This window comes from Leucopleurus acutus (assembly GCF_964270905.1).
Source record: "Leucopleurus acutus genome assembly, chromosome: 10".
Taxonomy (NCBI): domain Eukaryota; kingdom Metazoa; phylum Chordata; class Mammalia; order Artiodactyla; family Delphinidae; genus Leucopleurus; species Leucopleurus acutus.
The window spans coordinates 26,503,253-26,530,259 of record NC_139153.1 but is presented as its reverse complement, the minus strand read 5'-3'; the positions used below and the strand labels follow the sequence as shown (position 1 = coordinate 26,530,259).

General features: G+C 42.4%; 1 protein-coding gene across 3 annotated transcripts in view; it reads left to right on the top strand.

The window, feature by feature from the left end:
- ATXN7 (ataxin 7) overlaps positions 1-27,007 on the top strand; it is a gene marked incomplete at its 3' end in the record, with an annotated part of 129,206 nt that overhangs the window by 75,153 nt on the left and 27,046 nt on the right. For all 3 annotated transcript variants that reach the window (XM_082848887.1, XM_082848885.1, XM_082848886.1), the window contains exon 5: positions 4,393-4,497. In XM_082848887.1, coding sequence (XP_082705013.1) covers positions 4,393-4,497 — 105 coding nt within the window. The remainder of the gene's footprint in view (positions 1-4,392; positions 4,498-27,007) is intronic.

The window sequence follows — 27,007 nt, the reverse complement described above, 5'->3', positions numbered from 1 at the left end:
CTGGCAGAGAAAAAGCTTTCCAAGGAGAGAATGGAGATCAGTGTGCCTGGAGCAGAGTGAGCCAAAGAGAGGGGAGCAGGGACTCAGGGGACAGGGAGTGAAGGGCGGAGGACAGACCGCTGGTGTATCCCATAACCTTGGGGGTTGTGGTAAAGGCTTGGATTTTATTCCGAGAGGAGTGGGAAGTCACTTGGGAAGTTTTAATGGTATTTACGTGATCTGTTGGAGGATTTCGAAGAATCACTCTGGCAGTCGTGTGGAAGGGATTGTCAACCATGTGGGAGACTTTCTTCCACAGTCCATAGGAAAGGTGCTGGTGACAGGCTTTACAGTGGCGGGCTGGACAGTGGAGAGAAATGGACAGAGGTGTTAGAGGAGAGCTGATCGGACCTGCTGGTGGCCTGGGTGTGATGAGGGAAAGAAGAGTCGGGGTGTTGTGTGGGTTTTTAATTTGAGAAGATGAGCAGAGTCATTTACCCAAAAGGGGGAAGATTTTGGGGGGCAGGGAACAGGGCAGGGTGGAAAGCAAAGCTCTCTTGGACGTGCTTGTTTGATTTGAGATGTATGAAAGACATCCAGATGGCAGTGTCTTAATAGGGAGGGAGTTGGATTTGTGAGTCTAGACAGAGCTCGGGAGCCGTCTGGGCTAGAGATAGAAATGTGGGAGTCGTTGGCATGTAGAAGTTTGGGTGCGTGGGAGAAGGGAGACGCACAGGGTACTGCAAAGGTGAAATGCTTTGCTACGGTGCTCAAGTTTTGTTGTTGGGCACAGGCCTCAAAACGGGGATGGCAGCACCAAAGTAACTGTTCAGGACAGGCTTTGGCCAGAGGGCCTTCAGTCTGCATGGGACTGTGAAGGTTCTGCACCCATGTGCTCATGTGTCCATGTGCTTAAACCCAGTCCTTCCTACGCTGCTGGCCTGGGGTCTCCAAAATACATGACGGCCTTGGTGTGGGTGCCGGGCCACTCACTGATTGGAAGGTTAGGGTGACCTGAAACCTGAGAAAGATTTAGGGCTTACACATGATAAAATCCATTCTTTCAAATTAGGTCAGAGTCCATGGGGTCAAGTACAGTTTTAAAACTTTCATTGTATTTCATATAATGGTTTAAGTTGTATATTTAAAGAAAATTTTGTAAACTTTTTTTTAAATTCAGTAGGAACTCATTTTAACTCAATAGGAACTCTGTTTTCCGTCATAAATGAAGCTTTTCCCTTCTTGCATTTGGGCAAGTTCCATGTGTTAATTTGTAGATGGGCTGATTGTGAACTTACACTTGGAAAGTATTCAGAAACATACATACTGTCGCTCACAAAAATTATTTCATTTTCTCTGTTACCACAACATTCCACACGCTGTTCCTGTTGCTAAGGCCTCTGGAATGTCCTAATTCAGAAAAAGGATATAAACTCCTTTTTTTCCCCCAAAGAAGACATTTTATTTAAATTATTTTGTATCCTTTAGCTTACGTCCAAATATGGATATCTGAAAGTAAAGAATTCAGAAAGCTAAAATTAAAGTTGCTTTAGGTTCTCCGAACAGGAACTTGATTTCATAGGGTAGCATGAAGTGCGTTTAAATGTACCATGTTTTTTTCCACAGGGATTGTGTATGTGCGTGTGTGGGGGGGGGTGTGGGTGTGCGTGGAATTGAGGTCACAGATGGTGCAAAAACCTCAGTTTGAGTCCTGGTTGTACTTTTTTGCTGGGTGAAATTAGACAAGTTCTTGTCTCCATCGGTAAAATGAAGATTATATTGAAGGATAAACCTTATGAAAAGTGCTTAGCTGAGAACCTGGCACAGAGTGGTCTCTCAGAGAATGCCAACTGTTTATCATTATGATTATCATCTTTATTGTCATCAATTGCAAATAATTATAAGTTATTGAGGAAATTGAACCTTTTTACAGAAGTATAAATTCTTGGTCCCTCACAGAATGACCCCTACTCACTTAGTTTTATTAGTATTTCTGAGTCTCACAAAAGGATCAAAGGAATCAGAACAAAAAAAGAACAGTTTTCTACATAAACATCATTGTGGCCAGTTAAATTTTTATTATTTGCAAGGATTTATACAGTTTTTAATTTTTTACAATTGGCTTATTTATAAAGGGGTGGGAAGCTAGTCCCCAGCAATATCTGGTATCTGGCAAAGTGACATATTTTAAACAGCATCGCTTGTAATAGAGTGCTGTGAGAAATCACACAAACCAGGCACATTGCCGAGGCCTAAGTCTAAACTGAGACCACTTAATTTAATACTTTAACTACTGTTTAATTAATAAAACTGATCAAGTTGATTTCATTAATGAAACTGTTGATTTGATGTGTATAGGCATTTCATACTTTTCAGCTGTAAGTTACGAATGTTTTGCCATTTCTGTAATTCATACTTAATTGTCCTGTGTCAGAATGATTTAGCATAGGGATATATGGAACTTAAAGTAAACTACTTTAAATTTTTATTTTTAAAACTGAAATGTTGGGACTTTCCTGACAGTCTGGTGGTTAAGACTCTGCGCTTCCAATGCAGGGGGGAGCGGGTTTAATCCCTGATTGGGGAACTAAGATCTTACGTGCCACGGGGCATGGCCAAAAAAAGAAAAAGAAAAAAGGAAATGTCATGTCAAACTGTAGCCATTGAAAATGGCTTATTACTTGTTGATCATTGCATGGATATAACCTTTCCCCTTCTCCCACATGTACTATTTTTAACTCAATGTGGGCATGCTTTCCAGGAAAATAGCACATTGTTTGGCTCTTATTTTTCGTGAAATTGTTAAGCTTAGTCACAGAAGTCAGCAGTCTGTTAGAAACTTCTTCTGTTGTCGTATCAGTTTATTCCGTCAAAGGTGTTCAGCCCTGACATTCAACTTGTTGGAGTTGGAATCTGGAAGGAATTTCTAGAAATCATATTCCTTCGGTCTTCAAGGGACCAAATTCAACCCATTGTTGTGAGTCAGAATCAAATCTCAGCTATTGACTTAGACAAAGTAGTTCACCTTTCTGTGAATCAGTTTACTCCTCTCCAGAGCAGGGTTATAATGGTATCTACCCAAGTAGTTGTGAGGATAAAATGAGATCGGAGCACGTAGAACCTGCTCAGTGCTGCTGCTGCATCCCGGAATCCTGTTGGTCCCTGGTATATTTCAGGTTCACAGCTAGCTATCTGTGCAGTTCAGTGTAATAGAAACTGTTTAAGAAAATCTGACCTATAGCTGTGTGTAGATATTATTAGATCCGTAATTTGACATTTTAGAGATTATCATCACTTTACATCACCTCGGGGCATTTTCTGTTTCCTTTAAAACCACCAAGCCCACCCAAGCTGGAGAAAGTGTGAAATTAAATCTTACAGGAAAGAAAGCAGATGCTAATCAGCTTTTTGGATCTTTCTTCCCTCTTTAAACTTGGTATTTGGTCTACTAAAATATTTGCCTAATTGAAATGTGCTAATTATCCATTCATTGCAGATGTTCTAAATAGTGCTTATAGTGTAAAATGCCAAGTCTGAAATATTTAAAAGATTTAGATTCTGGATTTGAACTGTTAGCTCTGTTCCCTGGATTGTTACTAATAATTAATTGTCCACAGTTAGGACTTTTTAGTTAACCATATATTACCAGGTATCAAGTTACTGTACTTCGTTTTCATGTATATGCAGATAGTCTAGTTTTACATTTGTATTTTAATTAACTTCTTAGTACAAAAAAAATCCAACTTGTATCTTGCCCTATTCTGGTAACTGAACTGAGATTAATGTATGAAATGTTGTGCTTGTACTGAGGTTCTTTCTGTCCAGTGGCATCAGTGTGCAAGCAAAGGACTAGAGGTTAGTTGTGACCTGAAGAAAAAAAAGTACGAAAATGATTTTCTTTGCATTACATGCTGACAAAACCAGCAGTTTTACTCTTCAGTGAAACCTCTGCTTCCTTTCTTAATGGTTGCATAGAACGCAGAGACCAGATGGCTGGAATAGAATGCATAGTTAACCAAACAAAACCATTAGATGCTACAGCTTTGTGAATTGCTAGGCATTTTATGTGGTTGCAGATTCTTCCTCATAACCCTTGGTAGAGTTCATCTAAAGTTGCTTTATTGTGTGAATGTATTCATTGTTCGCATTTTAAAAGATTTGTCTGGTTTACCTCATACTAATGATTTCTCGTGCATTTTATTTTAACCCTTTATAACAGTGTTTCTGTAAGCCTGATTTGATTTCTCTGTTTTAATAGTCATGGTGTGTCACATCAGTTACTTTTAAACTGGAACAACTTTTATCCTGTGTACTTTATCATAAGGCAGCTCCTTTAGAAAGTGTTGCCACCCCAGATGGTTTCATATTAACAGGAACCACATGAGTGAGTGATGCTCTCTTTCTTTATTGCAGACATGCCAATATTTGGTCTCTGTCCAGCCCACGATGATTTCTACTTGGTGGTGTGTAACGACTGTAATCAGGTTGTCAAACCGCAGGCATTTCAATCACATTATGGTAAGTGCTTAACCATTTAAAAATCATTATTAGAGGGTAAAAGGTAGAGCAGTATTAAACCAGTGACAGCATGGGTAGGCTATAATACCCCTCCCCCTGTCAGGAAGTAGGTTTTCTAATTCATTGAATGGGTTAATGCCTATCAGATGTTGGGTATTTTCTGAATTTTCTTGAAAGGGATGTGCATTTTCTGATTTTTATTAAAATTAGGGAAAAAGTGTACTTTATAAAATCTTTGTTGAAATATTGCATCAGTGTAGTAAAAGGTTTGTTTCCTTCTAGATCCCACGGTTGTGAATTCAGTGGTTGGTAAAATTATATATACACACACAGAGTATAGAGGCATGGCTTTTTTAAAGGAAATGTGATTTTGAAATGTCCAAGTTCAGTAGTTCTAAATGTATCTTGATGTTGTAATTTGTGAATGTGATGAAGCTATGCTATCTTGCCCCATCAAAATGTGCATGTACTTAGAATGAAGCATTGTGACTTCAGGAGTTTCATGAACCTCTGAGCTGTCCCTGTTCTTTTAGGCTCCAAGCCTGTTGTTATCTGATGTCAATCATGTGAGAATCCAAATAAGCTTGTTTTTCCATTGTCATAATGCTGCCTAAAGTGTTTTAAAAAAATTCCGATCATAAAACTTAATTTTATATCCAGTTAGATTCAGTAACAACTCGAAAGTATTTGAGTGCCCACCTTGTTTCAGGCATTGGGGATGTGGTATCATTCCTACCTCCGTGGAGTTTAAAATCTAGCTGGAGAGAAAGGCAAAACTAACGAGACACATTTTTTTAAATGACTGCAAGTTGTTTTGTCATTGTCCTCATGACTACAAATGCAAGCTTGAGACAGGGAAGAACAACAGGGTCTTTCTGTAATAGCGTGTTCAAGCAAAGCCTCTAAGGAGGTGACCCTGGGGACCTGAGCCCTAAGTGATGAGAGGGAGCCACCCATGCAGCGATCTGGAATAAAAGCATTTGATACAGAGGGGAGAGCCGGTGCCCAGACTTGAAGAAGGCTAGTGAAGTTGGTGAGGGAAGTAGAGACTTGGGAAGTCAGACCTTTTGAACCAGGACCCTGTTCATGTACAGGCTTGTAGGCCAGAGGAAGAAGCCGCTTGGGGGCATTGGAAAGTTTATGTAAGGGAGTAACACAGGACCATCTCACTGGTTGACTTGCTGAGTGTAGACTGTGGGAGAAGGGTAGAAGCAGGGAGAATGGTTCAGAGGTGAAGATGATAATAGACTAAGGCTAAGTGGGGGAGTAGAGCAGGGACACAGCCTAGCTAGCTTTGAACCTACAGGGCTTTCTGTCGGGCTGGATGCAGTTGTAAGAGTCACAGTGTCATAATCAACATCCCACCTCTTACCCCAAGGAATCTTTTTTGTAATTATAAAAAGTTCTTTGAGTTTGTGGTTCTCAGTGAGGCCTGGGAGTAGGCACCAGAGTGAGTACAAAGCTGAATAAGATACTGTCTCCTTGCTGAAGGCTCTTAAGTGGCCAGTATCAGAAAAGGCAGTTAGTTGCCAAGTATTTTGGAGTTAAGGATTCTGAAGCCAGACTAGACTGGATTTAAATCTAAACTTGCAAGAACCATAGGTTAGTTCTTTGTCTTGAGCAAGTTTTTCCAACCTTGGCTTCCTTTGTTATAATGTGGGGACAGTAATAGCAACCTCACTGGTTTCCAGAGAGGATGAAATGAAACAGCATGGTGAAGCCCCTCATGCAGTGCCTGACAGTTGATAGGTATGAGAGAGAAAAAAGGGTACAGCCGTAGATACAGGAGGATGTGGCGAAAGTCGTAAAACAGTCCAAGTTCTTAAGAATAAGGAGGGGCACAGATTGCTTCTCGCACAGTAACTCAGAGCAGGCTTCTTAAAGGAGACAGCCTTCACATTAGGCTATTCGGAAGAGCAGAATGGATTGTTTTTCCCATGTGCACATTTTTTCCCGTCAATTTTTAGGTGTGTAATACATACATGTCCATTGTGGAAAATGCAGAAAATACTTTAAAAAAATCAACTATAATACCCTAAAGTTGGAAGTGTTTTTATGGATGGACAGGGCTGCCACATACAGCTGCACAGCTTGTGCACTGAACAGCCATGTTTGGTGGCTCCAGGTTGGCAGCAGGGATGATGGGAGCAAGTGCAGAGGCAGGAAATTCCAGGCTGTCTGGAATGTACTCCACGGAGTCTCCATTGGCCGGAGCTGGTGTACCCATGTGTGGAAAAGCTGTGTGCAAAGGCAGGCTGGGGCTGCTCAGAGAGACTCAGTGCCATCAGACACCCCTGGCCTTGATATGTCAGTGGGGACCTATTGCAGGTTTTTTAGCACCTGAGTGATGTGACTTAGTGATGCTCTAGAGAATGGGCAAAGTGGATTAGAAAGGAGTGTGAAAACAGCTGCTGTTTGTACCAAGGCCCACTTAAAGGTGTTACCTCTTGCAGGACTTCCTGAGGCAGAAGGGGGCCCTCTTGGTCCCCTCTTCCAGAAGCACTTCACTCAGTTACATACAGCACGTTTCGTGGTGATGATTTTATTTCTCTTCCTCTCTCTCATAGAATGTCTGTGTATTGGGGACGGGGTGTGGGTGAGGGGAGGGAGTGTCTTAAAATCATATTTCTGCTCTTTTTATCTACCAATATGTAGCATACACAGTGTCTGCTAATAAGGTACTTGTTCAGTGACAAAGCAATCGTGGTAACTTCCAAAGTAGAAGAAGGTGTGGTGTGAATGCAGGATTTACATACATAATCCAGTGCCTTTTGTCAGCCAGGCAGGAAATGCAACTGATAAAGGCCCCTGGGTGGGGACTTTGGACCCTCTTGTGGCAAGGGAAATTCAAAGCTGTAAGAAAGAAGAGAGTCTGGCAGAAGGATGAGGGTCAGGTGCTGAGAGAGGGATTCAGCTGGGAAGTGTAGAAGGAGGTCCCTCTTTGGGAGCAGCAGCCAAGGAGAAGGCTGATGGAAAAAACAGGAGGTTGGGAGATGGATAGTTGTGTGGGCTTGGGGGCAACTCCACGCAGTGGAGGAAGGCACCATGTGATGGCTCTCGGCTGGTTTAGGAGTAACATCTTACTCACCTGGAAAGGAGAGGCAGTCAGGGGACCAGGACCAAGAACCATTCCCAATGTTGCCAGTGTCTCTTCTGTGTTTGGGGTGAGGGGCTGTAACAGGAAGAAGTATTTGGAACCCGTTCTTCTTTGTTGTCATTCCAGAAGGCTTATCACTACATGTTTGTTTTCCAGAGTTAACACCAAAAGACCAAAAATGTTTTTGAAATTGAAGAAATTTCTACAATCTGTTTATGACTATATTAGGAAGAACTCATACCTGCTAAAGGAGAGATTCTACTGTCTTATCTTTTTTTTTTTTTTTGCGGTACGCGGGCCTCTCACTGTTGTGGCCTCTCCCGTTGCGGAGCACAGGCTCCGGACGCGCAGGCTCAGCGGCCATGGCTCACGGGCTCAGCCGCTCCGCGGCATGTGGGATCTTCCCGGACCGGGGCACGAACCCGTGTCTCCTGCCATCGGCAGGCGGACTCTCAACCACTGCGCCACCAGGGAAGCCCTGTCTTATCTTTTGATGAAATTGGTGAAAATGTGTGGGTGGGCAGTCTTCTGTGAATTCATGTATTACTGATATTCATCTGTGACTTTTATGAACAAATGAGCAGTTGCTACAAAATTCAGCAGGCGGTTCCTTTAAAACCACTGCTGCCTGGCAGTGACAGGGAGGGAGCTACAATGGCAGCAAGGCTTATAACTCAGTTCATGTTGGTGGTAAATGTTATTCTGAATTGGTGAGGAGGTTATTACCCATAGTAGCGAGAGACCTACAGACATACCTCACTTCTTGTGCTTTGATTTATTGTTCTTCGCAGATAGTGCGTCTTTTACAAATTGAAAGTTGGGGGCAACCCTGCATCAAGCACATTTGTTGGTGCCGTTTTTCCAGTAGCATTTGCTGGCTTCATGTCTCTGTGTCACATTTTGGGAATTCTTGAAACATTTCATACTTTTTCTTTGTTACTATGTTTGTTATCATGATCTTTGATCAGTGATTATTGTTGGGACTACAACTTGCTAAAGGCTCAGATGATGGTTAGCATTTTTTAGAAATAAAGGGTTTTTTTTTAAATAAAGTATTTTTAAATTAAGGTATATACATTCTTTCAAGTCATAATGCTATTGCACACTTAATGGGCTACGGTATAGTGTAAACATAACTAAGTATTGGGAAACCAAAGAATTCGCGTGACCTGCTTTATTGCGATATTCACTTTATTGCGGTGGTCTTGAACCACACCTGCAGTGTAATATCTGTGGAGTGTGCCAGTACTCTTTTGCTAGCCGAGCTGCCTCTTTGGGAGTTGACTATTAAGCAGGATTTCCATTGGAGCAATGATGGTGAGTGATTGTAGTGTCATTTTGGCATTTCTAGTTTCATAGTCTGACTGTTCTTGTAGTATAGATGGCTTTCTTTCTTGGAAACTGCATAGTAATACCATGCTTTGTTTTAATGTTTTGAAATAGTCCAGGCTGCCTCATATTTCTCTTCAGTTATTCAGTATTTTTAGGAGTGAGATGTTTCTTCCTGCTAATTTTCAGATTTAAAAATATAATTGAATCAGTGGATCCCAAACCTGCTGTGCCTCCACATCAAAGGAGAGCTTCCTAAGTGGCCCCTTCCTACAGTCCACTGCAGACTAGCTGGCTGGGAGTCGCCGGGGATAGCACCCAGGAATCTGCATTCCACACAGCTCCCTAGGCTGATTCTGGCCCACAAGCTGGCCAGGATGCATTATGCTCACAGCAGATCCCCTCACTCGGTAGGGGCTGCTGCTTTGTATTCCTGTGCTTGGCATAGTGACTCGCGCAGATCAGCACTCCGAGATTCGTTGAGTCTAGCAAGGATGGCATGAAAGGAGGCCCCTGCTTTTTTTTAACTGATTTTTAACTTTCTGTATTATTTGCTAGAAGTCTCACATTTGCCTCTAAAACTTTACATATGAAAGAGGGCTGAGATGGTGACATTCCCTATGGCCAGAAGCACCTTTCTTTTGAGGTGGTGAACCAAGTTGGGAATCTGAGTTGATCATTCAGTAATAAGTGTGTTGGTCCTAAACTGGCTACTGAATAGCGTAAACTTTGTTTACTTTGTATTACAAAGTAAACTTTGTAAACTTTGTATTCCTGTTTACATGCCTTTACTCTGGATCTGAACAGGTAGGATCAGCTGATGACTTGTGGGGGGCCTGTGGGGTTCTGTGTTGAAAGAGCCTCGCAGGTGATTCTGAGAAGCTGGGTGTTTGCACTGCTCTGTGCTCTGCCGCTTCTCTTTGAATTTCCTTGTGAAGACTACGATAATTTCTCTCTTAGGCAGACATAGGCTGATCTTACCTAGGTGAAATAAATGAGTGATGTTAATTCAGCTTGGACAGGTGCTACGTTTAGCATCTCTATAATTAATTGAAACCTGCTCGAATGTCAGCTGTTGAAGTATTTTGCCTCTGATGAGTTAGGGTGACCTACTTTTTCACCTTGTGGCTCAGCCCGGAGTCCCTGAGCACATGTACCTCTGCTACCTTTTCCCAATTTCGATCCACCGAGTTCCATCTTTATGATTTGCTTATTTAATGCCACTTAATATTTTTTCTTTAAATCAGACCACTTCTATTTAAATAAATCTTTCACAAAGAAAACCTTACTAGAATCATCAACGGGAAAACTACTCTTCTTTGCCATAGATGGTAAGTGTGAAAATAAACACAGTGAAAAGATTAAATCCTTTGTTGCTGCTCTTGCCAATGCCATCACTGAACCTTGAAGCCTGCTCTCTTAGTTAAAAGCAAGACTAGCACGTTTTAGGCAAGTGTCATCCACAGAGTAGCGTGATGTTACCAGAAGACTTGAAAGAGATTTGGAAAGGGAGTAAGTTTTCACTTGAGATTTAATGTTATTAATGTTGAAGAGTGATAACCTACTCCATGTTTGGGGAAACACCAGCTCAAGCTGTTGGATTTGGTTTCCTCTGATGTTCAGGGAGCTGTCTCCTGAGGCCAACCCTAGCCTAGGAAATGCCTTACCGAGCAGTATTCTCAGATCTCATGTTGATCTGCAAAAGGATCACAGTTAAATACCCTTTGCCATTTATCCATCGGTATCACGTGTTGCGTGCTGTCCCATTGCTGTAAGTGGGGTGGGAGTCTGGGCTCGGTGTAAAACATCTGCCCCTCTCTCAGACCTTGCTTCACAGATGGGGATGTCATAAATATGGCTTTTTCATAACTTTGTGAAGGTACCTTGAGCAGAAACACCTCTGCAATCTGAGAGCTTTCTCCGCTTGCAGATACTACAAATCCTGTAAAATTAACAGCCACATGTATTGCTTGGACTTAACGTTCCTTAAAGTGCCCTGAGGTGGATTGGATTCTTTTAGGTGCCAGGATAAATTATATTTTTCTAAAATGTCATTTTCAGCAGAGGACGAGTAAACAGAAATTACTCATACTTTTTTGAGCTAATTAATTGGTTTCAAAGACGGTCAGTGTGAGAGCAAAATGAATCTTACTCTATGAGATCCCGTGGGCTGTTTCTGGTAAAAATGCCGATCCCATTGTTGACAACAATTTCACATAGTTGTGACCAATGATTGCCATCACATAATTAAGTTAATCTGCATCACAGAGCAGAGGTTTTGCTGTTTAATAAAGAACACCCTCTCCCTCTTGTCATCTGATTGACTTAGACATGGAAAGTAACATATTCAGGTATTTTGAATGAGTTGTTTTATTTGGTTATTAAGTAACTTTGATTTTGGATAAAGAAAAAAACGTTTCTTTTTTCTCTCCAGTTGTTAGCTAAATTTGGCCTCTACATTCTTATAATCTGGTTCTTATTCTACTTTGAAACTTTCAGTGATACTTAATCTTTTTAGGATTGGCATTCATTTAAAAGCCCAGAGGCTAATGATAATTTGTACTTGATTCACAAAGTGTTTTTGCACGTATTATCTTATTTCTTGTTCTTAGCAACCCACTGAATGGATGGTTTTATTCCCAGTTTACGGATCAAACTCCTAAATTAAATTTCATTCACACAGATAAAATGTCCGAGGCTGGGTTTTCTGTCTCCTTACATCTGTTTCTTTTGCATATAATAAGGATGTATAGAGTTAAAAGAAAATCTAGAGTAGATGTAATGAATTCCACATGTCACAAAACTGTCATTAATGACAGATGTTCTAGTTCAGGTAGAATTTTAAGTTTGCTTAGAGTGGCTGGGTCAGCATTGTAAAGCCATTACCTCAGAGAGGACATTTAGTAATTTGAAGACGTAATGGTAATAGGTAGATATTTGATTTAGCATAGTCATTGGATTTCTCTTCGGCCCGTTCTACTTTATTTAACCCTAAATCATAGTAGTTATCCAAAGCCAAGCTACTCCTCTTTTTGTTACAGCCTCATAACATTTTCCAGCTTCTTTAGAGAATTGGTTGGCATATTTCTGCAGTCAGTATAAAGATTGAAATTTGTTGCAGAGCCAAAAATACTTCACTCTTTTACTTCAAAGACACACGCCAGGCCTTTCTCCAGCAGTCGGGGGCTGAGCCAGGGAAGGGAGCAAACCAGAGCAGGCACATCAAAACGTGAGCAATGTCAGGGTAGACGTTAGTTTAATTCTCGAAGGAAATTCCAAGTTAACTATTTGATCTAAGCTTCTTGTCACTGAACAGCATGATGTGAAATTAATGCAGTGAATTCAGTTCTTCTTTACCGCAAGCCAAATAGTGCTAATTAAAAATTTCAGATAACTTCAGCAGCATCAGATAAAGGATCAATGTAATTTTATCTTTTTTTTCTTAGTAATACAAAAGCAAGTACATTTAAAATGGTGTTATTTGTAGGAGCAGCATTTTAATTGCTAGTTATAAAATGTATTGATTTTCCTTTATACTGAAATCTGGGCCTTTATTAATGTCTGTGCCTTTGGGTTTTTTTAAAAAATCATAAACTGGAAATGAATAATATCATTCACATTTAACAAGTATTTATTGAGTACCTCCTGTCTAGGCATTGCTCTCCACTGAACTAGGAAAGCAGTGTCTTTGATTTCATGCAGCTTAGGGAGGGTAGAGCGATGAAAGATAGAAATCTTTCTAGGGTAGAAAGATGAAATCAAGTAAAATAAGATGATTTCAGGTAGTAATAAAGGCTTGGGATAGTGTGAGAGAATAACTGGGGCAAGGCACTTCTGGTAAGGCTAGTCAAAGAAAGCCGCTCTGAGGAGTTGATGCGTAAGGTCAGTGATGAAAAAGAGCTAGCCATTTGACGATCTGGAGGAGCAGTGTTCCACAAAGAGAAAATAGCAGGTGCAAAGATCCTGTGGGAGGGAATGACCTTGGCAGAGAGGCCAGTGAGGAGGTAGAAAAACAGTGTGCAGGGAGGAGAGGGGTCCAGGTTGAGGTTGGAGAAAGGGGTGCTGGCGCCAGATGGAAGGAACCAGGCTTGGCCAATGCAGGCCATGCAGAGTCACTGGAGGATTTTGAGCAAGGAAGTGTCTTGATGTGATTCATGGTTGCTCTGAGGAACATAGAGGGCAAGAGCGGAAGCAGGGAGACGGTTAGTGGGCTGTATTGCACTAGTCCAGGCGAGGGTGGGATTTGGAGAGAAAGCTTAAGTTGAAGGTGGTAGCAGCAGAGGCAGAGAGATGCGGATAGACTGGGAATCAGCACAGAAGTAGAAGGCCAGCAGGGGTGGCTGATGGACTGGGATTGAGTGATACGGGAGAAGAAGGGATGAGAAATGGCTCTTGGGGCTTTGGCCTCAGCAGCTGGATGGATTTACTTAGCTTGTAGATCATGGGGTTGTTCTTTCAATTTGTATATGGGCTTTTGTTTGTTTGTTTTGTTTTAATGAGGTGTACTGACCTGAATGAAAAGCCTTTGATGTATTATATTCATTCAGTCTTTAGACATTTTCTAGAGATTGTGGGGATAGAAAATAGTTATTGCAGTGATGCCAAACTTTGGGGTCATTTATTCTTTTGGGTTTTTGTTGGTTTTGTCTTTTTTGGTTTTTTTTTTTTAGTGGAACAGTAATTTAGTCATGTAAGCCAGGAAACAAAGGGATGCTCTCATTTGGGTAATAGAAACTTATTGATTAAAAAGGAAAAACACATGTATTTGATTTTTTCATTATTAACATAGTAATGCACATTGTGAAAGAAAAACAGTAACCATCAGCAAGAGGTTAAATATGCGGTCAGAATAAGTAAATCTCCATCTTAACCTTTCAGGGGTACAGGTTGACATAAACTCTTGGGATGTTTCTAGACCCTGGACAAAGGAATATTTAGCTGTGTATTTCTTGTTTTCTCTCACACATGGAAAATTAGACTTATTATAAGTTCACTTTTTTAAACTTAGTGATCTAGCATATTTTTCCATGTTAATGCACATTACTTCCTTCTTTTTAAAGATTGCCTATTATTCCACTTTCTTAATGTACTTAATTTAACCTGTCCCCTATTGGTGGACATATAAATTGTTAGTGCTACATTATCACGTGCAGCACTTTAAACCCATTCTTTTTTTTCTTTTTTTTTTTTTTGCGGTACGCGGGCCTCTCACTGTTGTGGCCTCTCCCGTTGCGGAGCACAGGCTCTGGACGCGCAGGCTCAGTGGCCATGGCTCATGGGCACAGCCGCTCCGTGGCACGTGGGATCCTCCCGGACTGGGACACGAACCCGTGTCCCCTGCATCGGCAGGCGGACCCCCAACCACTGCGCCACCAGGGAAGCCCTAAACCCATTCTTCTTTGGGAATGTCTGTCAGTATGTCAGTGTATTGATTTTCCACCTGGAGGCTGGTCAGAGCTGCCCTCCAGGTTAGTGCTACTGTGATTGAATGAACTACTTCAGCAGGTCTGATTTGTGTCACCAGAATGAGGCAGTGAAAATGTGAGTTTCCAGCAGCATCAGTCATTCAATAAAAATTGTTAATGTTCGCCTGTGCTACTCTTGTCTGCTACATACAGAAATTATTAGGATGGATGTGCTTCAGATTTTAAAGGGGACATTTCAGGATATAAATCCATATTTTAGTTATATTTGCTGAAAGATGTTTTTCCTGACAATCATTTCACAAGGCTAATTTGTGGGTTGGCTAGTTAAGATACACATACACCTGCTATGTCAACCCCGTTAAGCTGTGGTCTTATATCTGACCAGAAGAGGGAGTTTTTATCGCTTGGATATGCAGTAGCACCTACTTACTACCTGGCTGGGGTAGTTCCTCCCACGCACATGCTAGTTCAAACCCCTAAAACTGGTTTGGGGGAGGGGGCAATGGCTAAATATATCTGTTTCCTTCCTCATTCCTTATTGTGTGTATAGAAATTCCAGTCTTTAGGTTTACTTCTCTATTCTGTTTTTAAGACAACAGTTCTCAATTTGAACGTCAAAGCAATTGTATACGTTTTCCTCTTGTGTGTTTGAAAGTTAATAAAAAGAGAAATGGAGGAAGGTAATTACCTCAAATTAAAATACAAGCCATCAGCCCCTAATCACACATGATATAGTTCTTGATCTGTAGTCTCCTAGGGTGAAAAACTCCAGTATGAAATTTGTTTCATTACTTCTTATGCTTGATATTTTAAAAAGATTGCTGAAACTCCTACTATAGAAGATTTGTAGTGAGCTTTAGAAAATTCAGGTGTTGTTTCGCAAGAGTGGCTAATAGGCCTTTTTCTATGTTATTCTTACTGTGCTCGGTTGTGTTACTAGACTCTCAGTCTGTGTAGCCAAACAAATGAAATGGGTTCCACAGTCAGGATAAAGTGCTTTGATGTAATACCAGAATTTCATACTGTTTAAATTTTTCTTCCACTTTCTTCACAGTGCATTTTTTGTAACAAAAACTCAAGTGAGTTTCTTAGTGGATTTTTTGATTGATATGGGAATATATGAGATGCATACATCCGCCATATATACTTACATAGATACACAAATGTAGTAATCTCAAACATGCTATTTTCAGTTCAGCCTACTTCTTTCTTGTTTTTTTTAATGTTTGTTTATTTATTTTCTTATTAGTCACCCATGTTTCTTTGGCGTTCACTCCCCACCTTCTCCAACTGTAACGGTCCTCCACTCTGTAATCCATCTATGTAACTAGATACATTCTTAGTATGTAACTTAGTATACATCATTCTATATTTTTTCTCATGCTCATAACTCTTTACAGACACATGTAATCCCATGTTTCATTAGCAGGGGCTACTGGTCATAGTTTTACCCAATAAAAGAAAAAAAAAGGGATCCTGTTATGCATACTTCTGCTTCTTTTCCACTCAGCAGTACAACATGGAGATCCACTCACATCCCAAGATAATACTAATCCCCTTTTTAAGGTGCGGCTGTGCGGTAGCTTCCTCAGCCAGACCCTCTGTCTGTGGACATTCACTTTGTCTCCTGCTTTTTGCCTCTATGAACAAAGCAGCAGTAGCCACCCTGCTACATAAGTCCTTAACTGCTGGTGGTTTTGTTTCTATGGGATAGAGTCTCAGGAAAGGATTCTGGGATCAAAAAGGGTATTTATTTGCATTGTTAATAGCTGCTACTATGTTGTTTTCCAAAAAGGCTCTCTGCTAGCCACGTATGACAGTATCACCATCAGGAGTAGGTGTTTTATTTATTTTTATAAACTTCCATTTCTTATTTTTCTAAAGCCTCTTACAGTGTTTTACACGCATATGCACAAGTGTGACTAACTGTAATTTGACTTTGAAGTCAGTTTCGCAAACAAGTGCAAACTTTTGTTTACTACCAGTGTAGCATGTGTCTTCTGAGTTTGAGTGATAGTTTGAGTAATGATACGAGGCAAAGAGATCTTTCAAAACGAGTGATGATTTTTAAAATATTCGTTTAAACAATTATAGGCAGTTTTCCTGGCACTTGTGGGAGATTTCTATTCATTCTGTATGGAATTTATCTTAGGGAAGAAATCTAGTTCTGTTAGGCTGAGATTCCTCTCTGCAAAATGTGTAGTCTTCTAGAAGACAGTAATTTCTGTTGAGATCAGTTGCGGGGCCAGTGAAAAACTATTGCCAGTTTTATTTCTGATCTCATTATCCTCCTTGAATTTGGTGTGATTGGTCACCTTTTAACAGTGTTCACTTTGTGTATCAAATAATGACTGGGCCGAGGTCAGACTGTGGTTCACACAAAGCCTATGTAAATGAGGCTGTGAGGTTATACTTTATTTGCCTGCCTTTGAACAATCTGAACAGCTGAAAAGGGACACACACACGAAGTGTGGCTGAGCCCTGAAGAAGTGTCCACCAAACAGATCAGACGATGCCAGCCAGAGGGAGGCTGCTGCGTGCTGTTAGCCCCCAAGGTGAATTATCCCCTTTTAAACTTCATCTCCCACCTCTCCTAATCCTGTGTGAGCACCTAATGAGCACTGGATAATAACATAGCAGCATTTCTGGGTGAAGCTAATCTGATTCTGGATAGCAGGCTTCCCGGCCCACAGCTGAATGAATTGCTTGGTATTTCCAAGTTTGAAAATACTTTCTCCCCCTTTCAAGTGCTCCTTGGCAGCAGGTGAGGAATGTTAAAGCTCCTGTAAGTGCCAATTAAGGCCAATTATAACTCTGCCCGGCCTGCTGAGACAGTGAAGTGGAGTGAGTGGAGGCTTGTGCTGCTTGCTGTAAGCTGGGGAACTGGCTGCCGCTGGTGACAGGAACACAGGATTTCCCAACTGCCAACAGCTCGTTTGTTGTCCTGCAGAACACCAAATGACACCTCTGCTGGCTTCTCAGGTGTGGATTTAGGAAATCCCAAGATGTGTTGGGGACCTCACTAGTTTCTGTAACAGAAACCGCTGTCTTTCTTTTGGTCTTCCTTTGTTTTGAATGACGTCCACCATCCAGTTTCTCCTTCTTTCTCATCGTAATAGCTGACACTTATCGAGCATTTAAGATGTGCTGGGCACTGCATTACATGTGTCACCTCCTTTACTCCTCACCGAGGCCCTGTTAGAGGAGGCAGTATTACTGCTTCTCAGGGGAGGGCACAGACCCTGAGGGACAGAAGTCTCTTGCCCAAGGCTACACAACTAAAAGTGCTGAGGCTGTGGCCAAACCCAAGCCCTCGTGGCCCCTCCTAGCTGCTGCCGGTTTGCTTGTTTGCTGGGAGCGGGCTAATTCACAGAAGAATTTGTGTCAGTTCAGGACTCCCTTTGTGCAACCAGAGTAAAATTGATGAGTGCACACCATCCACACCACAGCCAATACCTATAATTTTTGGTCTGTAAGGCATGGATGTTATTCTATTAAAATGGTATTTTAGTCCGTAGTCTTTTTTCAGTCTGTAGTCTGTTTATTTTTTCATAAGAAAAAAGAAATGTGACCATGTCCCCAGACCTAGGCACTGAAATATGAGCCATCATTGGGAGATTTAATATCAATATAAACTTTATTTGGATAGGATATTGAGAAGTGGTTTGAAGAAAATAGTAATAATGCTTTCCAAGCAGAACAGGGTGGTATTTGGTTAAGTATTTTACTCAGGGTATTAAGAGCGGTATGTGTTTAAAAGTTCAGTCTGAGCTTTATATGCCCAGTTGTTGTGTATTTGTTTTTATTCTTATTGTACAAATTTTAATTTTTCTGGTTTGCACTATCATTCATCCCTTCTTTGATATAGATCTTAAAGATAAATTCGGATTGTTTCTTTCTTGTTTATATATGAAATTAAGTGTAGACGTATGTTTGTAGCATTTACGAAGATTTGCTGAAGCTCATCCTGAAGTTCCTCCAGGTTACAGAAAGACGTCGTTTCCAAAATTGTCTTGGGTTGGCTGGTTCTCGTAAGGATTGTTTTCCCCACTAGCACCATCACCATCTACAAAAGGGAACATTAGAAAGGCAAGCGTTTGTGCTGGGAGACTGGCAAGGAGTCTGGTGTCCAGGCTGAGGGGTGCAGTGATGTGGAGCTGAGGCTTAGTCTGAGTCAGGTCCTCTTATCCCAGTTCAGTTCTGCCATTGATGGTGTCAGGGAGACTCCTCAGCTCCCCCTTGGCGAGGGCGAGGGCAGGTGGACGCAGGGAATGATGCTAAAAAACTTTCTGCAATCAGGTAGTATGGCAATAGAATTTTTTTTTCTCCTGCTAGCTTAAGAAACCCGTCAGTGAGTTAACCTAAATGTCTTATTTTTGCTAATTAACTTTGGAAAGATTTGCTCATCCTGTGCTTCTAGTCCCGCTGATGGCTCTTTCCTTGTGTTCTTCTGTCTTTTAAGAACCACCATAGTTTTGCATTGTTTGAACCGGAAATCTGGTGGGGGGTCGGGGGAGGGTTTCAGAAAGCCCTCTAGATCTTAATATTGCTGCTGTGGTTAGGGTCTGAATGCTTGCTGTGAAAATAAAGCAGTGTGGCTACTACTCTTTTGTTTTACAGTAAATGTAGAATTTGTGTCTGGTCTAATAGAAGCCATTTCCTATGCCTCACAACTCTTTACCACCCCTTCCAGGCCAAATCTTTTCCACACATGTAATTCATGACTTTGTGCCAAATAGTCTGTGTTGGGTGATGGTATTTTGTAGAGGAATTTACCCCCTCCTTTTGACATTTAAAAGTGTTCATTCTGAACTATCAGGCATCTGAGTCTGTTTATGTGTGCAGCCTTTATTATCATAAAATTCAGATCTGTTGGCTGCTTTTTTCCACGTCTATTTGATAGTAAGATTTGGCGATTGACAAGATTGGGGAGTAGTGACGCAGAGAGTGTAATAGGGCTGAAGACAGACAAACAGCTAAACCAGGAAGGCCTGGTTTACAAAGAGCCACTTAGAGAAGTTTTGGGATTAAAAGTCTAAAAGTTCCCCAGCTTTAGTCGGTCATCCAGTGGTTGAACTCTGGACAATAAGGTGTATATTTTTTCTGAAATTAGACTGTTTTACAAACATGCACAGAAAATGGGTTAAAATTTTTCTTACTAGATTTAAGGAAAAGTGTGCTTAGGTATAACAGACTTCTGTTGTTTTAAAGTATAGATCGTGGGGAAATAGAATGTGGAGAAAGACTGCTGATATTTGTAAAAATGTATAACATTAAAACTTGTAGGTTTGTCCAGGCTTAAAGTGTAGATATATAACGAATCAAGTACATTTTCTAATATACCTGGTAATAGTTGTCATTTTACTCACTCAGGAAAATCAGGTGTGAGTAATTTACATTCTAATTCTAGCAGGTTAAATTTATAAATTCCATCTCCCTCAGTTTTGGCCAGCTGCCTTTCAAAGAGAAGGATTCATTTACACCAGCCAGGACGCCTTGTATGACCATATTAGATGAAATTAGACTCCACCCCTTGTTTTCTGTTGATCTGCCAGGACCTTTGTAATTCAAGTGCTTTTTACAGTAGTAGCAAATGTTACATAAGACCAAACATGGAGCATATTTGGAGTTGGTGGGCAGACTCAAATCATGATGCAAGCCTGCAGTAGCAAGTGTGCAATGAAGCACAACCAAATTATGTGAATGGAAGGTAACAAGAAGCCTCTTCAGAACAGCCCTTCCTCCGCACGGGGGCTGAAAGCTCCACCGGGTAAGTTTTCCGAGGCAGTTTTCCGAGGCTGGACTTGGCCCGGGGCCCAGTTCTGGACGAGCTTGCGGAAGGTGGGCTAGGTCTTTGGGAACAGGACGGAGACCCACGCAGAGCCGAGTGTGGCGAGCTGGCGCAGGCCCCCTTCCTCTGGTGGCCGTCCTGCCCCGCCAGCAGGCCCGGAGCACTTCGTGGCTGAAGTGGTGGAGAGAGTGCGCTCTGCAGACCCGTGGAGCAGGGGGGTAATCGCAGCTAGAGGGATTAGCTGCTGCCGGCCGTCCACAGGAGCCATGCTGAAATGTCATTTGAGTGATCTGGCCAAAGGTCAAACGCAGGCAGGAGTTGAGTTTGCTGTTAACTCCAACAAAATGCTGAGGTTTGCACCAAACGGTGCCCATATCTCAAAACAGGGAGAGCAGTGGTTACATCGCTCTCTAAAAATGGACGAACGTTGTAACACGCTTTAACTGTTTGTTTTTTATCTCACTTGTGGTGAGTGAGGTTTCATGACAGGCAGTTCACCGTGTTTCCTGTAGAACGTGTTTGAAAGCTGTTTTGTCGGATACTTCAAATCCACAGCAAAGTTTCAAGCAGAACACTGTGTCAAGAGGAAGAACAACTTCAGAATACAAACAGTAACCCTGGGAAGTCATTCAGTAACTTAAATTGAGTGTATAAAAATTTAATTACTGACTGACTGCCAGAAAAGACTATTCTTTTTCGGTTGTGTTATTAAGGTAGCCAGTACAGCCAAGCAGATTCTTCCTGGGTGGGTTGGGCGGCTGTTCTCAAAGTTACCTTAACTCTCTCATGCCTCGTCTGCAAGCAGGAAGTGAGGTGACAGTTGAGATCTTTAGTTTTCACTGGATTCACCTTTCATGCCTCCTGCAGTAATGTGCTTGACCGGATGGTTCTCATTGAGGCTGAAATTTAGCTACTGGTTTGCAGAACTTTAAATACAAACAGATTTTCAAACCTTTATTCAAATTGCTGTTTAATGCCCTAAAATTGATTTTTCTAAGAACTCTTATTTCTCGTCAGGCAGTTTTAGTGTTGCTGTTTCTGGTTTCATTTTTGCATATCGCTTTTGGTGTTGATTAGTTGACAGCCCCATCCTGTAGGTGGGGCAGACGCTGTTTTCTGTCTTCAGAAAAAATAAACACGTGCTGCAGACTCCTCGTTGGCATTGTTACGTCATGAATCACCCATTCCTTATTAACAGAGCGCTTAATGAGGAGACTTTAAGGGCTGTGTTGTGAGTTTGGGGTTTTTTGTTATTCCCAGGTTCACGGTCTTTTCACCCCTTCCCCACCTTCCCCCCAATAAAGTGAAATATAAAGGCCACAAAACTATTGGGGAAACAGCAATAAGGATGTGGCTTACAGACTAGCGCAGCACTCTGAAGCAGATGGTGCTGTCATTCCGTTGCACCTTGGACTTGCTGCTCCTCTTGGCCTCAGAGGACAGTGCTCCCTGAGGGGATTCCTGCACAGACGTTTTCGTTTTAAAAAACAAAGGAACAGAACAAAAACAGAGAACTCCTCTAGTTTGAGTTCTGCCAGGTTTCTTTTAATTTTCTCTCTCTCCCCTACCCTTTGTGTGTGTGTTAAAACTGGATTGGAGTGGTAAAGGCATAGCTTGTTTTTCTTAATACTTTTTGCATTTTGATGATAGCCTTCTATCTTTCATTAGAGAAAAACTGGGAACCAGACCCAAAACGTGACTAGAGAGGTACTTGCGTAAGGACTGAGGATGTCGATGCTTGACCTGTGCAAGGTGTTCACACATTGGAAGGCTAAACTTAAAATGATAGATCGCTAAACGTATGGGATGCTTTTTCCTCCAGCAGATAAAGGATTAAAGCAAAAGTAAATGGAGACTGATGGAGTTTTGGTTTTGGCTTTTGGTTTCTTCTCACATGTTGATACCTGAGGCGTGCCGACATTTCAAGTCAATGGGAGCGAATTCGGGGGAGATGCTGTGCATCGCTCAGACCTGCGATCCTGTTTGTTTCAGGCAGGGTGAGTGCTTGCTGTACTCTGCCAGTATCATTTGGGTAACAGTGTGTGTCCTGAGGACGGCGGAGAGAGCTGCTTGTGACTGTTAGCAAAGTGGAAGTGTCAGCCAGCATGTCGTTCATTGCATGATATCCTGTAGCCAGAAATGGTGACGGCAACATCACAGGGGTGGCATAGTTTGGTGGCTGTGTTTTGCTCAAGGCGGTAACAGCCTTTTCCCCAAAGTTGTATTTGCTAAAAACATCTGTGTGTGTCTGTCTGAAATCATGATGATAACTCTCAGTTCGAAGTCTGCACCTTGAACAGGATAGGAAGGGCCCCCTTAAGGAAATGAACTCTTATTCAGACCATTCAATGTTCCTTAAACAAGATGCCTTATGACAACGATTATGAAGAAATGATATTCTCGCAACGGAGGTGATCAGTTGTTATACCATCCAGTATCCCCTCTTTTTCTCTATCATTCCATCTCCTTTAATAAAGTATTTGGAATTTTTAAAAGCCATTTTTTCCTAATGTTTGTACAGACCTACAAGTTGAGACAGCAGGGGAGGGCTACCTCCAGATATTCAGTAAGGTTTTCATATTTCTCACATACTTGAAAGCAAAGTTCAGAAAGAACAGTCCCCATGGGAAGAATTCCTGGCAAGAGGATTATCTGAGGTTGCCATATTTGTGGTCCTTTCTTAGCAACATTATTTACAATCCATTCACGCCTGTCCCTTCCCCCACCGGAGTTGGAGTCATTCTCCCTTGTAATCTGCCCTTTGTGATCTGTTCTCTTTCATCAGCTAGTGTGAATGGGAATGCTGCAGTGCTGCCCTGCCCAGAGACGTGGAAATGCCAAGGGACCTGGAATACTTTAGTGGGGCTTTTATTTCCGTCATAAAGCACTGACTTCAAGAGCTTGATAATTTGATTATAGACCTTGGCGAAAAGTTGTTTCAAGTGGCCCAAGTGCTGTAAATGACTCTCTCTTCTGCACTTTCCCCTCGTGTTTTAATTTAAAAACATTCTGCGTTAGGGGGAGGAGAAATGCATTTGGCAGAAGTCGCAGTTGGAGACTAATTTGTTAGGGCAGCCAGTGTTGAAATCATCCTTTTCAGTTAAATCTCTCTAGTGGAAATGATGCCGAGTGCTTTGTGTAAAGACTTTTTTTTTTCTTCCTCACTGTTTTCCAGTGCCATTTGTAACCCACCTAAGCATGCTCTGAGGCTGCCTCTCGGCTCTGGTTTTGGCTTTTGGTGAACTGTCCTTTGAGGCACTGTGTGTCAGAGGTCAGCTCTGGATTCCACAACTTGAGATTTGAATGTTTCGGGACAGTCCCACAGATTTGCTTCCTTTTTAGCATCAGACCACGCTTTGCTTGCTCTGGAGTAGTCCGGTCGAGTCCCTGGGGACCCTCCAGAAATTGGATCAAAGAAAAAGCAGATACAGGATTAAAAAAGAATATGTAATGACAAGGAGTGGAGTTGGATTGTGTTTGCTGGTGAGACACGTGAAAGTGCTTTTAGAAAAGAATAAGAACGTTTACAGGGAGAAGTTGACAGTGAGAGTAGTGAGGAGACACTATTAAATGCTTTATGTCCACACATAGTCCACAGTGTGACTTTAAAAGTGTGCCAAGGGGCTCCCCTGGTGGCGCGGTGGTTGAGAGTCCACCTGCCGATGCAGGGGACGCGGGTTCGTGCCCCGGGCCGGGAAGATCCCACATGCCGCGGAGCGGCTGGGCCCGTGGGCCGTGGCCGCTGAGCCTGCGCGTCCGGAGCCTGTGCTCCGCAACGGGAGAGGCCACAGCTGTGAGAGGCCCGCGTACCGAAAAAACAAACAAACAAACAACCTTGGCACACTTTTTTTTTTTTTTTTTCGGTACGCGGGCCTGTCACTGCTGTGGCCTCTCCCGTTGCGGAGCACAGGCTCCGGACGCGCAGGCTCAGCGGCCACGGCCCACGGGCCCAGCCGCTCCGCGGCATGTGGGATCTTCCCGGCCCGGGGCACGAACCCGCGTCCCCTGCATCGGCAGGTGGACTCTCAACCACCGCGCCACCAGGGAAGTCCCAAGGATTTTTTTGTAATAGTTATTAAGAAAAAAAATAGATGTGTCCACCCAAAGTGTGGTTTCACAGATACTGCTTAGGATAATGCTGAATTGGGTATGCCTGGTCAGTCACTGAATTTTATGTATATTATATATATATACACACACACACACACACACACACATATGCAGTTTTGATATATAGTCTGCCTCAGGCCCTGAGCTTAGATGTTTCATAGTGGGTCATAATCCTTGTGAAAGACAGATGATGCCTCATGAGTTGTGTTTGGTGGCCTGAAACTGAACTATGATGGCTACTTTGGGTTAACCGGGAGCTGGGTAATAGTACATAGCAGTTATTTTCAACCTGGATGTCAAAGTAAACAATTCGATTAGTTTTTTGAAAGGGCTGCTTAATGAATGACCCAGCGTTTCTAAACTGAGCTTTTGGTATATGTAATTATTAATTGCTGTGCCTGGCCAAAGGAGCTCTATATGTTTACCTGTGTTTTACATTTTATAGCTATGTGTAAGCTTGATTATTAAAAATCCTTGCTTTAAATGGGAGCAGTTATAGAGAGCATTTTCTGTAACAGAGTATGCACTCTATTTAACCTTACCTGACCAAATCTATCCAAAAGTGTGAGTTTCATTTAGAGAAAAAATTGTGGGTTTTAGGAATCATTGCTTTGATAATCCACATAAAATTGCCACCCTTGGATCCATAAACTTGATCTTCACTTTCTTCCTTTTCACCTGCAGTTCTTCCTAAGTGACTCAGTTCTATCAGGAACATGAGCCAACTTTTTACTTATAAAATAACTTTAGTTTGAATGAGCATCTTTTTTGGTTGGTGTGTGAATTTATTCATTTTTTTAAATTTATTTTTAAAATTTTTGGCTGTGTTGATGCACGCGGGCTTTCTCTAGTGTGGTGAGTGGGGGCTGCTGTTCGTTGCGGTGCGTGGGCTTCTCACTGCGGTGACTTCTCTTGTTGCGGAGCACGGGCTCTAGGCATGCGGGCTTCAGTAGTTGTGGTTCATGGGCTCTGGAGCGCAGGCTCAGTAGTTGTGGCGCACGGGCTTCGTTGCTCCGCGGCATGTGGGATCTTCCCGGACCAGGGCTTGAACCCATGTCCCCTGCATTGGCAGGCAGATTCTTAACCACTGCACCACCAGGGAAGCCCTATTCATTTTTTTATTTTTATTTATTTTGCGGTACGCGGGCCTCTCACTGTTGTGGCCTCTCCTGTTGCGGAGCACAGGCTCCGGACGTGCAGGCTCAGCGGCCATGGTTCACAGGCCTAGCCGCTCTGCGGCATGTGGAATCCTCCCGGACCGGGGCACGAACCCGTGTCCCCTGCATCGGCAGGCGGACTCTCAACCACTGCCCCACCAGGGAAGCCCCTCCTTATTCATTTTTAATGAATTCTAAACGTTGTTCTTCCGAGCTCTTGATTGAGAAGAGCTTAGTATCTTCCTGGACTGACATGTAAAGTAGATCTATAAACTAAGTCTCTACCACACTGGGGAAGGTAGAGTAAGTGGTTTTGGTTTGTTCTTCACTGATTTCTGTCTGCTTGGCCTTTCTCACTTGAGTCTGTAACTGGCATTACCTGGACTAACAGGGGGCCTCTTACTCCCTCTGGAGTTCCCAGTACCTGGTCCACAGTCAGCCCTGGGCTGCAGGCTTTACAACTCTGTTACTTAATCCCAACAGCCCTGCAGGGTAGGATTGACAGATGAAGAGTCTGCCAAAGTAGATAGAGTCAGGTCTTTTCCCAGCGTCACCCAGCTAGTTAGTGACAGAACAAGGGTTTGAACCCACATGTGTCTGACTCCAGCGTTCTTGCCCCTTCACGTGATCTTTTTTTTTTTTTTTAAGTTTTTTGGTTCTACTTTGGATTCTATTCAAGCTGGTTAGTTAATCAAGACTGTGCCCAACAGCCTCTGCTGGGAAGGCAACCAGGACCAGGGCGTGACTGCAAGCATGCATAATGGTGTTGGTCTGTGGGGGCCGGCCAGCCTAATCCTATAGAACAGGTATTTCTGTTATAGGTATAGAACAGGTATAACTGCTCCTCCTCATGGGTTCTTTGTAGAGCATATCCATCTGGGAACTTTCTAAGTGATTCTTTTTAGCCAAGCCAGAAAGACAGCTCTGACTGGCACTTTGTACCAAAATTCACTCTTCAAACCATCTTTAATGTTTCCCTGCGGGAAAAGAAACAAATGCAACACTGGCTGACACCCATAGCTAATCTTTAGGATAGCAACTTCCAAAATAGGAAGATTAAATCCACAACAGCCTGGGTTTCCCTTAAACAGATTCTGGATCCCCACCCCAAATTTACCAAAACTCTGTCTTAAACTTGTATGTTCCAACTGTGCCGCCCTTTGTGCTAATAGCCTGCATTTGCGGAGCGCTTGGAAAGATGACATATGCCGCAACCCTTACCATCACCCCTCTGCCTGCCTTTGGACCATGCATTGTGGCCTGCTAATGACACCGCTTAAGGTGGACTGTCATGTGGTCCCGCCTGGGCACTAGAGTCACCCTGCCTGGGGTTGCATCCTGATCCTGCCTCTTCGCTAGCTGGGTGATGTTGGGCGACTGACCTGAGTCCTTTAAATCCTTGGCCTTCTCATCTGGAAAGTGGGGATCATGGCAATATCTGCTCTGTAGGAAGATGATTAGGACTAAATGAGGCAATCCCTATAAGTTTCGTAGCATGGTGCCTGATGGGTGGTTTCCGCCCACTAACAGTAGTGGCTGCTGTTGTTGCAGGTGAGACTTTCCATTAATCAGTTGCTGGGATCATAAAAGATTAGCAAAA